The sequence below is a fragment of the Pocillopora damicornis genome, chromosome 10, assembly GCF_964200805.1.
Source record: "Pocillopora damicornis chromosome 10, jaPocDami1.2, whole genome shotgun sequence".
NCBI lineage: Eukaryota > Metazoa > Cnidaria > Anthozoa > Scleractinia > Pocilloporidae > Pocillopora > Pocillopora damicornis.
Window position 1 is genome coordinate 8269979 of NC_142679.1, and position 12718 is coordinate 8282696.

At 38.9% G+C, this 12718-nt stretch overlaps 2 protein-coding genes and 1 pseudogene across 2 annotated transcripts; all 3 read left to right on the forward strand.

The window, feature by feature from the left end:
• LOC149038770 (zinc finger protein 862-like) lies at positions 1 to 1513 on the forward strand (annotated as a pseudogene).
• Positions 1514 to 4332: 2819 nt separating this feature from the next.
• On the forward strand, positions 4333 to 9907 carry LOC113672093 (uncharacterized). The gene is given in 5 exon segments (XM_089185102.1): positions 4333 to 5114; positions 5117 to 5191; positions 5194 to 5364; positions 5367 to 7306; positions 8229 to 9907. Coding segments are annotated over 4 exon segments (645 nt in total). The 5' UTR covers positions 4333 to 4900; the 3' UTR covers positions 5552 to 7306; positions 8229 to 9907.
• Positions 9908 to 11683: 1776 nt separating this feature from the next.
• On the forward strand, positions 11684 to 12691 carry LOC149038771 (uncharacterized). Its single transcript, XM_089185690.1, has one exon. It carries the CDS (start codon positions 11684 to 11686, stop codon positions 12689 to 12691), a length of 1008 nt encoding a protein of 335 aa, XP_089041816.1.
• The last annotated feature ends 27 nt before the right edge of the window (positions 12692 to 12718 follow it).

Sequence of the window (12718 nt, forward strand, 5' to 3'; positions counted from 1 at the left end):
ATGCCATTTACAAGCTTTCCCCACCTGTGCAAACATGAAATGAAATACGGAGTTGAGCTTGGAAACACCTACATTAATGACAAAGCATGCAAAACGTTTGTAACGGCTATTGCAGGACAATTAAAGCATGAACTTTCAAGCAAGCTTCAGTCATCAAAGTTCATAAGTGTAATGGCAGACAGTGCATGTGATGTTGGAGTACGTGAGGTAGAAGATGTTTATGCATGTCATTTGGTTAAAGGTGAGATAGAAAATTCATTTGTGGGGCTGAAGGCTTGTGAAAACAGCAAAGCACCTGGAATCAAAGCAGCTGTGGAAACTGCTATGACAGAGGTGTGTAGGGATTGGAAAGAGAAGACAGTGGCCCTGGGAGCAGATGGAGCCAATGTTATGCTTGGAGAAATAAGTGGTGTTTATGGCTTGCTTAAACAAGAAATTCCTCACATTATTAAGGTACACTGCGTTGCACATAGGTTGGAACTTTCATTTGCAGACACCTTGTCAGATGTTCCAGTTCTTAAAGATGTCAAAGAAATGCTTCAAGGTATTTGGAAGCACTATCATTATTCTGCAAAGGCAGTCCATGAGCTTAAAGAACTAGCTGAGAGTATGGAAGTAAGAGCATATAAGGCAATCAAAGCAGACGGTACAAGGTGGGTACCACATATGCAAAGAGCACTGAATATTCTCTTGTCAAAGAACTTTCAAGTTGTAGTTTTGCACTTCCAACATACCTCATAAGCAAGGGATGCCAGTAACCAGATGCAAGGAAGGGCTGTGAATTACAGCAAAAAATTCACAAGCTACAAATTTGTTGCCATCATGCATCTGTTACTTGACATCGTAGATGCACTTTCCAAAGTGAGTCTTAGCTTCCAGGAGGATGGAATAACAATCTCAACAGTTCAAGATAACTTAACTGCCCTTTTAGCAAAACTTGAATCTTTCAAGGAAAGACCTTACGGAAGTAGGGGATGGCAACACATTTAAGGGCATAGAGCTTCAAAGGGATGCAGACAGGCAGGCTATTAATGCTATCCAGGCATCTGCCGTGAATGCTGCCATGACATTCATCCAAGAGAGGTTTGAAGGGATGGAAACAGATCCAGTATTGTCAGCAGCAGCTGTCTTGACAAACCACTGAGGTTGGCCAGTTACAGACAGGCATCGGCTGCTCTTACATGGCGAAAATGAAATCCAGACACTACATGGTCATTTTCAGGTACCTCTAGAGCAGCACAACTTCAGTCTGCATGACTGTCTTGATGAATGGATGAGTCTGAAATTCCATGTACAGCGAGTTAGAGCAGATCTTGAACTCAGGCAAAGCGAATTCTGGAAGAAAAAATTTATGTTTTGCAAAGATGATTATCCAAACCTGCTAATTTTAGTGGAACTATGTCTTGTAATTCCTTGCCAGACTGCTTGCTGCGAGCGGGGGAACTCTTGCATGAACAGAATCATGACTGACTCGAGGTCAACCTGGTTTTCTAGAACAATCCTATTTTTTTGATCAGTGTAACAAGGGATTTGATCATAATGACTTCAGACATCATCCATGTGAGGGTCAAAGATGTCATGCATGCAAGCAGGTAGAATGTGGCGCAAAACCCAATTATGCCTTACGTGAAGTACCCTGTTATTCTTTGTTGCTGAAAGTTTTACAGTCAGACATGTTATGACATGCATAAAGAGAAAAAGATCTGCGACAGCATTGTTCAATGCCCTGTGTCGTAAGGAGTTTGAACCCTCAGCGTCAAAAGAACCTCACCAATGCTACTTTGACAAATGCTTTGTTTGCCATGAATATGTAAAACTTACAGAACACAAATGCTTTATACAACCTGAGGCACCCAAAGAAGATCAAAGAAAGAAAAAACCAAAGCAACCCTGAAACGCCACAGAAAAAAAAATCCCTTGGCCTTGGTGTGATGTTTTAAGTTTGTTTATTCTTTTTTATGGATTGAATTCTGTATCGTTCTTAGAGTAGTTTTTGTTAATTCCGGTACCTTTTTCAAGTTCAGTCAATGCTCTTTCTGCATACTTACAATAGGTTATATGATTGCTCTTTTACAAGGCATGCATCTGTTGATCACACATGCCTTAGACTTGGGTCTTGTTGTCTAAGAGAACATCTCTTTAAAATTAATAGTGGTGTGTCACCTATTTGCAAGTGCAGTTTTGACTCTGAATTGGTGAAGCACTTTTTCTTGTATTGTCCAGGGTATGCCGCTTAACGTGATGTCCTCCTTACCTCTCCTACTAATATTCTAGGTGAAACATGGTCATTGAATACTGATGCTACAGTATGAAACAAAATTTCTTATTGTATGGTGTCGAGTCTGTAAATTATGATGTCAACTGTGCTTTTTTTTACAAAGTACAAAATTTTAATTCACACTAATTGCTTTTCTGAGGTCATTGCTTGATTGTTTCATTAATATATTCCTAGCCTAGTGTGTAGAACTCCTTGTTATTGCAACCTGTGTGTGTTGTTAATGTGTCTATTTGTGTGTAAGCCTGAATCAATAGATTTTATATTTCTAATAATGTGATCCCCTTCATTAAGCCTAGGTGCTTTTGGGGAAAACAATGAAAAATATGTTTTAAAAAAAAGGAAATTAAAAAGCATTGGGGAAGCAATATATGCCACTTAACATGGAAAGTGCAAGGAAAACTTTCAAAAATCACTTAGAGGCATTCAAATGCTTGTCCCTGAAGCTGGTTTTCAAAAGAGGCCTTCACCTGCACAAAAGAGCTGTTTGATGTGAGTATAAGAGGTATACTGCTTTCCTGCTTCTGGTTTAGATCATATTCTACATGTAGACACCACAGAACAGTCATTGATGGTTGTGAATCATTGTTGTTACCAATATCATCAGGGGTGCCTCAGGGGTCCAATTTAGGACCACTTTTGTTTATAATTAATATGAATATGGCTCCTAAAGCTATACACTCAAGCACCACTGTACAACTGTATGCTGATGATATAAAATGCTTCAGAATCATTGATAACACCAATGATGTTTAACAACTACAAAGTGACCTGTCAAATCCAAATTGGTCAGCTGATCACTTTGTGGAGTTTGGTTCAGAGAAATGCAAATATCTTGCAATCACAAGGAAAAAGAATATTGTTGATTCAACCTATACACTTAAAGGCTCGCAGATTATGTCAGTTACAACTGAGAAAGACCTTGGTGTGCATGTTTCTACCAAGTTATCTTAGAATAATCACATTGACGTTATCATCAGTAAAGCCAACAAGATGCTGGGCATGATCAAAAGAACTTGTACCAATAAATGTGATCAGAAAACATTGATAATTTACACAAATCAATTGTTCAATAACAGCTGGAGTATGCTCCACAGGTCTGGTCACCTTACACTAAAGAAAAGATCATTGCACTTGAGCATGTACAAAGACATGCAACTAAATTTATCCTGAAAACTGACTTAAGTTACCCTGAGAGACTTGTCAAACTGAAACTTTTACCTTTACAATATAGAAGAGAGATATCGGATCTTTGATTTTCTTTAAGTGCCTGAAAGGTTATATTTATTTCAATGTTTTGTCAAATGTAAAATTATAACATCAGAAATAGTGAAGCTACACTGGTGAAAGGCCTTTTCAAAACTAATGTTTTTAAGTTTTCTTTCTTCAATCGTATGGTAGACCTGTGGAATTGCCTACCAATAGATTTCAGAACAATTGAACATTTCTCATCATTTCAGAACAGTATTAATAAATTTCATCTTAATAAATTTAACGCAAATAAGGATAGATTTTTACAATTGATTAGTGATACATTGTCATATTTCATACTATTTGAGCAAACTTGTATAATTTTTGTGTGTATATATATATACATACATACATACATATGTTTTTTAATTGACAGTTTATTTTTTATAAGGAATCTGGTATTCTGTATAAACTGGCCTAATTATTCAGATTTTGTGATTTTTTTTCATTTTTTTTATTTATTTTAATTGTTAATTTATCTACAATTTGTATGTTAAGATGTTTATAATTAAAGTTGAGTAAATAAATTAAAAAAAAGAAAAAATGAAGAGAAATAAGAAAAGGAGAAAAAAAAGGACAAGAGTTCAAAATGTCAAACTGACAGTGCTGTTCACCTTAGCCTTTGTCAGTCTTACAGTTCAAGGCAAGTCCAGTGAATACCCTGTCCTTTGAAACCTTTGAAGAGGCAAAGGAGAGAGTAAAACGACCCCACTAGAGGTCAAGGAGCAATCTCACACAACTTCAGCTGATAACATAGAAGGAAAGTTGGACCAGCTATGATGGCTTGATGGTCCTCCAAACTGGTCAAAAAAAGCCAGATTGTACAATATCAAAAGCAAGGGAAGTGATTTGACATCTGGCAAACAAGGGCAATTAGTCAAGGCCTTTTTAAAGTCAAAAAAAGTCCACATTGCCTGATTTGAGCCCCCATCAGAGGTTCATCTTAATTCAGAGGATGGCCCTTACAGGTGAAAAAAGTGGTGAATTTGTAACTAAGCCGACCATATTACATCTCTGCAATATCATTGGCGAAAGAAATTATGTCTTTGGATTGAAAGAAATTTGATTTAGTAATTAAAGAATGATGAGATTTAGGAGTCAAAATTTAGAATTTAGAAGTACTAGCAATATGGCTGATTATCATTTTCTACTGTTTAATTTGACTATGAATTAGAAAAACATTAGAAGTAGGCCTAAAGTGACAAGAACACATACAAATGTCTAAGTCACGTTAATGATGAGTATAATAATACTTACATGGGTTTTCATCATTTCCCTAGCCTCCTGTAACAAAAGGTTTAGATTAATTTTCCAGGATTCAGGGTACCCAGAGCTGTGAGGAAGCAAAAGGGAGGAGAAATTTCCGTGCCTGAGATGCAATCAAGTCAACAACTCAAGCAAAGCTTCCATGAGGGAATAGAGAGTGGCAATTTTAACATAAAAGAGCTAGTGATAGAAAGAGAGATCACCAAATTGACTATAAATGCACAGGGAGAGATAGAGCAGAGGAAATACCACTTGCAAGCAAGAAAAATTCCCCGCCACGACATTTGCAAAGAAGCCTTAATTAAAAACAAAGACCTCCTTCAAATAAAAATGATGCCTTTTATGAAGAGCTCAGTGAAAGTGAGATTGGTGCAGAGCTAAAAAAGATCAGTGAGGATATAAGGGAACATATGATGAAATCAAACAAAGGCTGACATTCTTTCAGTGGAAGAGGCATTCGCTGATTTAGCATGACCATTTCACCTTTTTGAATTATGGTCACATGCTCTTTTGTGTCAGAGTGATGTATGACCCAGAAATTCATCTCTCTGATGCAGAAGCTAGAGTTCAAAATGAAAAGATGTGGATGCCCAGGCAACAGTGGAGAGGCCCTATCTGTAGATACTGTTTGCTCCAGCCGGACATGAGGCTTTACTAAATTTAACCAAACAAAAAACAGAGGAGGATGTTGAAGTAGAAGATAAGATGAGATTCATAAATGGAGACAACTGGCACAACCAAAGATGTTATGTTATATGAAAAACTTTAAAAAATGCAACAAAAAATTCAAGCTCAAGATATCACAAAGAACAATTCTTAAATCATCTGGCACACATTTAAGTACAAGTTCTAAAAAAAAATACACGGAAATAAATGAAGCAATTGTTGAGTGGTCAGCTAACTTCAAGAAAGTCTCCAATAAAATTCCCACAGAAAACGTCATGAAAAGAGATCCAGTTATAGCAAAAATATGGAGGAAAAATAAAGTTACCTCTGAGCTGCTGAAAATATGGAAGATCACCGTTCACCTTCCTTAATAAATACACCTTATTCAATGTTTTAACTTATAATACACGTTGATATTTTGTTATTTGTGTAATATTTTTCAAAGCCTTGAACTGGCATAGAAAAAAATGAGCCACTGAGTAAAGTTAAACATCAAATAACAGATTTTATATTCGACCACTACTATTTCACTTTTAATTTTTTTTCTGTTTAATTTGCAAAACACATCCTAAGACCTTACATGTATCTAAACAGAAAATTATATACAATATATGCGTACAATTAAGACTACAGAGCTTTTATACTTTCTCTTGTGAACTGGGCTTGTAATGCTACCCACTTGAAGATAAGTCTCACTAAAAAATTAAAAGCATTTGTAACAATTTTTTTGTCGAATTGTTAGTTCCCACAGTTAACGTTCCATATTGAGACTTTTGATAATAAGGCAATGGTTCACCTGATTTCTTTTTTTAGAACAAAATCATAAATTCCTTTACATATATAAGGAGAATTTCATATTTTTCAAAACGATTTCAATTTCACACGCTTTGCCCAAAACATTTTGAATTAAAAAAACATGGAACTAAATTAACACCTACTAGGCAATGAAAGAAATATGTAGCTTTCCTGTTGGTCAAAGAATGCAGAAAGCCTATCATGACCTAGTCTGAACTCAATCGAAGGATGCACAACAGATACAAGCAACACCTTTAAAAAAAGTTAAAAAGGAAGCAGTGATAAAACAATTTCTTACCTCCATGTTCTTCCACACTTCTCACACAAATGAGTCTCAGAATACAAGAGTGACATATTTTCCGAAATATCGATGTGCAACAGTGTCCGCCAACTTAGCTGCCATTTTGAAATGTTTTTCCAAAGGTTTGATTGACTTTCATTATTAATATAAACATTTAAATTCAGTGCAATGGCCTTATAATGCGGGTATCAGCGGCCATCCCGAGGGGTCGACCCCCGGGCAACCCAAGGGCAACCCACGGGCTTAGCAGGGGATTTGTAGCCAAGGCATGCCCCGCACGCGGGGCATTAGAGCGCTTTTGCGTTTTTGGCAAAATACCCCGGGGCCATACACACGGGATTTGCACGTAATCTGCTGTCTCAACGTTCAGCGGTTTTCGCCACAGGACAAGCAAGCTCGCTCGCTCGATGTTCTTCTAGCCCTCGAGGTAAGTCATACCATTATCATTCAAATTAGATATAAATAATGAGCCATCCATGGTCGGAAGACAGAACAAAGGAACGAGGATAGAATTTGTATAAAAGCTATTAAGGACTGACACTTCAAAAAACGTTTATCTTCTTACAAATTTTGCGAATTTCGAGAATGTAAACTCGTCAGCTTCAATAAGTTTATAACTAATTGCTCGATTATTTAACAGGATTTGAATGTGTTTTTTCCCTGTAGATCATGGATTGGAAACAGTTCTTTTTAAATGCAGGGTTAGAAGAAGACCTTTTGCAACAATATGCGAATAGGTTTGAGGAAAACAGGTACGGTTTTTTTGATAAATATTTAGAGCTATATTTCCTAAATTTTTTTTATATTCAATAATATTTCATATAGCTTTAATAAGCTGAAGCTTTCATGGTTTCACAGTGCCATTTATAAATGCCTACACCAATGTTTATTTTTAGCTGGATTTAAGAAAAATAGGCAAATAGTTGTGTACGTGTTTAATGGGATTTGCTTGTTCAGTGAGCTGTGTTTATGAAATATTTAGGCTCCCTTCGGTCAGACCAGAGGGCAAAAATGTCCTAAAAACTTGAAAATATTCTTGAGTGATGCTTAGGAATGGCTATGAGGGGAACGAGCGGCCATTTGTTCACATCTGCAGTGATGGGCTAGCCCCTTTGCAGTTTAAAAATGTGGATAATATTTTTCAAGGAAAACAGTGTTTAAGACCACTCGAAGCCTTGTATATCTACCCATATGTTGTAAATGCATAAAAGGTCCTATATTTTTCCTATAATTATCGTCCCATTCCCAATATATATAGTGGCCCAATATTTGCTTCCAAATTCCCCTATATTTTTGCAAGAGACTACTTGATCAGAAGCCCTGCATTTACCTGATGCAAACTTAAATATAGATGTAAATATAAATGTTAATAATAGTTTTCAGGTGTGAATATTTTAATTTCAATCAGACTGCGATAGTTATTAATTTCTCTGTTACTGAAAATTAGGAATGCATATTTATCAAAGGAAAATAGTAATTTATGATAGTTTGGTATAGTTCTTCATGATGTCAGTCATCTATAATTTACCGATAATCTAAAAAAATACATAAAGAGAATTTTTTTATAGTTATTGTTGCCCTCACCACCAATTTACCTAATGAGATCAGGATTGCTAGCTTAAACAATTTTGTTTTTGTTTTAAGTATTTTATCAAGCTTATATTTCTTTTAAAGGATGCAGCAAAAGCACCTCTCCCAATTGACAAAGGAGTTGTTGCAAGAGTTAGGCATTAACGAGATTGGGGACATAATGACCATCTTGCAAATTTCTAAAAAGCAACGTCCCCCAAGCAACAACTGTCCATCGGAAATCCCTCAAGAAGAAATCCTATCATCACTGTCCAGGTTGGATAAGCAGAAGGGGCAAATACACACGTATTAAACATGCAAAGAGAAGGACTGCCATTCTCTTTCAGATCCTTAAGGTGGTGCATTTAAGTTTAACAAAGCTTCTACGGCCTCGGGAAGTCGAATTCACAAATTTCAGCATGGATGATTGTTCCAAAGATCTGAAAACCATGATGTCTATGAGCCTTCTACTGGAGTTTCGTGGCTGGCCTTCCAAGAAAATGTTGGGAGGTTTTGTTTGCTGTGCAGACTCCATGATACATGTACGAAAAGAAACAAGGACTACACGTGGAACACCAAACCATGTGTTAGAATGATAACTCAAGCCATTCAGCTGCACTTCAATAGTGACATGCACAGTTCTGCAATTGAAAAGGAGCATCTCAAGCAAATTTCTCCTTTCCAGGAAGAGCATGAATCAAGGAAGCAATGTGAAAATGAAGTATTGAACAAAGTCTTTATGTCCATCTACTGGTTGGCAAAAGAAGAGATTTCTAACAAAACTTTTGTCCCTTTTAAACTTGATGGAATGGGCAGGTTTACAAAACCTCAAACATTTTACATATACTGGGGAAGGTACACTGCAAGAAATGTTTCTCATTCTAGGGCAAGTTGTGAAGGACAGAGTAACTGAAAGAGAGAATAAGTCCAAATTTTTTGGCTGTCTTGTTGATGAAGTGACAGACGTTTCTGTTCTTCAACAGTTTGTCACTTTTGTTAAGTACGTCCATGAGGGGAAAAGCAGGACTGAGTTTTTGCACACAGGACATCTGTCTGAAGCTACAGGTAAAGCACTTGCAGAATCCCTTGAAGGTATCCTGGAAAAATGTTCTCTTGACATTTCGAAGATGAAGTCTTGTGTTTCTGATGGGGCCAATGCAATGCTTGGGGCACATAATGGAATGGTTGCACACATCTGAAAGAAAGTCCCTGACCTTGTTAGCATTCACTGTGTGTGTCACCGGTTGGCATTGGCGTGTGTCGACACGTGCAAAGAACTGATGTACTTGCTGACCGTGGAAAGATTGCTGAATCAAGTGTGGAAATTTTATGACTACTCTCCTAAGAAAACGGCCAAGTTAGTGATGGTACAAATGGAACTTCTTAAGCTCCTTCCTACTGAGCAAATGGTGCAGGCCAAGAAGAGAGTAAAGAAAGCTAAGAAAGCAGCAGCAACCAGATGGCTTTCACACAAGGCTTCTGTGGAATCTATGAAGCAAGAGTTTGTGGCGCATATTACTGTGTTTGATTTCTTTAAAGAATCAGATGCAACAGTATGTGGTTTGTTAACCCAGACTCGGAATCACAAGTTTATTGGTGCAATCTACATCATGGATGCTGTTTTACCTCTCCTGGCAATCCTCAGCAAAGCTTTTCAATTTGGGGAACTTAGTTTTGATGCAATTCCTTCAGCAATTTCTGCCTCTATAGCAAAGTTGGATAAAGTTGTGAGTGAGAAAGATAAAATCCTTGCCCAGTTAAGCCAGGATGGAGGAGAATGGCAAATTTGGAATGATCGAGCTATCACCTAATGATGCAACTACGCAGTTCCTGAGTCGTCTCTGCGTTTCCTATGTAGAGAACCTAAAGAAGAACATTCGTCGTTTCCCTAACATCCCACTCATAGCTGCTTTTTTGATCTTCAATCCAGAGGCCATCCCTGAAAGGAATTCACCAGAGTTCAAAAGATATGGTGAGGAAAAGCTGGCCAAACTGGTAGACCACTTCAGCTCTACATTGGATACTGAAAGGTTAAAATCAGAATGGGATCACTTCAAGTTCATGGCTCTAGAGGTAAAGCAGGAGTATTTAACTGTCAGCACAATGCTCAAAACCACGCCAACTGAATGGCTTCTTTCAAAGCTGACAAGTTCAAAGTCCTACAGCTTCATGTTTCCAAACCTTGTCTCGCTAGCAGAATTGGCACAGAGCATACCTGTCACCAATGCCTGGCCCAAAAGAGGAGGCAGTGCAATTAAACGTATTAAGACAAGGCTAAGAAACAGGCTCGCAGACAAGATGCTCGACAGCTTGCTACACTTATTGATCAATGCACCACCTCCTGGCTCAGATGAAGCTTCTGCCATCATACAGGAAGCTTCAACAAGGTTTGTAGCAGTGAAAGAGAGAAGGAAGCTACCTAGCAGACAAGACGTGCAAGAAAGCGAAACAGAAGCTGGTGCTTCAAGTGTAGAACTGAACTAGAAGTAAGGGTACAGCAACTTGAAGATCAACTGGAGGTCGAAATGATTCATGCTGATCACAGCACGCTACTGTTGAAGAATATGCTTCTGCAGTTCTGTCATACTGGATGCGAGAGTGAGCAAGAGGATGGGACAGATAAGAGTGATGATGACAGTTAAAACAGTAAACAAATCAGTAAATAGCAACAAAGGAAGTGAAGAACACAGTAAATCACTGCTGTTGTGGAAAAGAGTTAGATCAAAGTTGTTGTTCAGATTCATTCATTAACAAATATTTGCGCTATCTTATACTCTTTCTCATTTAGATATATAGCAGTTACTGGGTCAGTGTGGCCTTGAGAATTAGTTTTTGTAAGTGGGTGCCCCCATTTGGAGAGCACTGGTTACCTAATAATTATTTTTGTAAAAAATTAATGCCATTAACTCAGAAAGCAAAGCATTGTTATTGCAGGTTAATATTTCATTGAATATTGCAGTGTAGTTTTCAGTTTGATAAGAGATAATTTCAACTTTCCGTAGTTCGAAGCCACTGAACAGATTACAAAATGTACTTAAACTTGTTTAGAGAAAATGAGAAAATATGCCCCCAAAATGAAGGAAAAAGCATTTCTGAGCATCTTAAATAAAAAATTTCCCGGGGGAGCATGCCCCCAGACCCCCCTAGCAGCTTGGGCCCTACGGGCCCAAGCTACACGCCCTAAGGGCGTGTATATTGGGGTTACGCCTGTTACTACTAAAGCAACGGCTGTACAAAATTCTACTGAGAACCCTTGATTCGAAAGTGGTGCTAGGCTACATCGCAAATGAAAGCCGTCAATTCTACGTCTATGTGGCCAACCGAGTACAGCTAATCAGAAGTCTGTCTACTCCAGAGCAGTGGAGATCTGTGGAGAGCGAGCAGAATCCAGCAGACTTGGCCACACACAGGGTTCCCACTAACAAGCCAATGGAGTCGAGCTGGCTCAAAGGCCCAGAATTTCTTAAGAAACCAGAGAGTACCCCCAAGTTGATGAAACATTCACACTAAGTGCTAGCAATCCTGAAGTTCGCAAGGGAGTTCTCAGCGCCAAAGTCACAATGGATAGAAGCAAGGAACCGGACCTTTGGACAGAGAGATTCCAGAAGTTTTCTTCCCTAAGGTCCCTGCAACACGCAATCGCCAATCTTATCATCTTGGTCAGAGAATTCAAGCGCCGTAGAGACTCCAAAGCAGGAGGACCCAACCCCAGGAGCGAAGCACCTAAAGTATTGAGCAAACTCAAACCCCCAACCATAGAAGAATGGGATCAAGCTCTGCGCGTCATAATCAGTGCCACACAGAAAGCAGCATTTAGTGAGTTGTTGCAAGACGCCAGAACAGAGCCGGAGCTACCAAGAGAAGTCTTACACAGTGTGAATAAATCCCTCAAAGGCTCACAACTGTACCACCTTGACCCATTCCTTGACAGCTATGGGATCCTGCACGTCGGAGGCAGGTTAAGGAGAGCAGAGATGGAGTATGGGGAGAAACACCCAATCGTGTTACCAAAGAATCACCATGTGTTGCAGCTTGTAATGAAACCTTACCACATCCAAGTGCACCACCAAGGGAGACAAATTACTGGAGGAGCCATTCAACAACCAGGATTGTGGCTTATTGGAGGTCATGACACTGTAACGAAGGTCATCGGAGCTTGCGTTCCCTGCAAGAAGCTGAGAGGACCTCCATTGGAGCAGCGCATGGCAGACCTTCCCCACGATAGGACTGAAGTCTGCCCTCCCATCACTAACGTGGGCTTTAATGTCTTCGGCCCCTGGGCAGTACAAACTTGCAAGACTAGCACAGGAGCTCCAAACGCTAAACGCTGGGGTCTGGTGTTTACATGCCTTAGCAGTAGAGCCATCCAGATAGAAGTCCTAGAAGCCATGGATGCTGGTGCCTTCATCTGTGGGCTAAGGAGATTCTTTTCACTACGAGGCCTCACTAAGCTTCTGAGATGCGATCGAGGCACCAATTTCATCGGAGCTAAAACAGAGCTCAGAGAAGCAGCATCAGAACTCAACAAGGAGAGAGTGGAGAGATTCGTGACGGAGTACGGATGTTAATGGGAGTTCAACCCTCCCCACGCATCA

Bases quoted from the DNA above. Each gene is read 5' to 3' on its own strand.
- LOC149038771 (XM_089185690.1), top strand. From the start codon at position 11,684: ATGGATAGAAGCAAGGAACCGGACCTTTGGACAGAGAGATTCCAGAAG.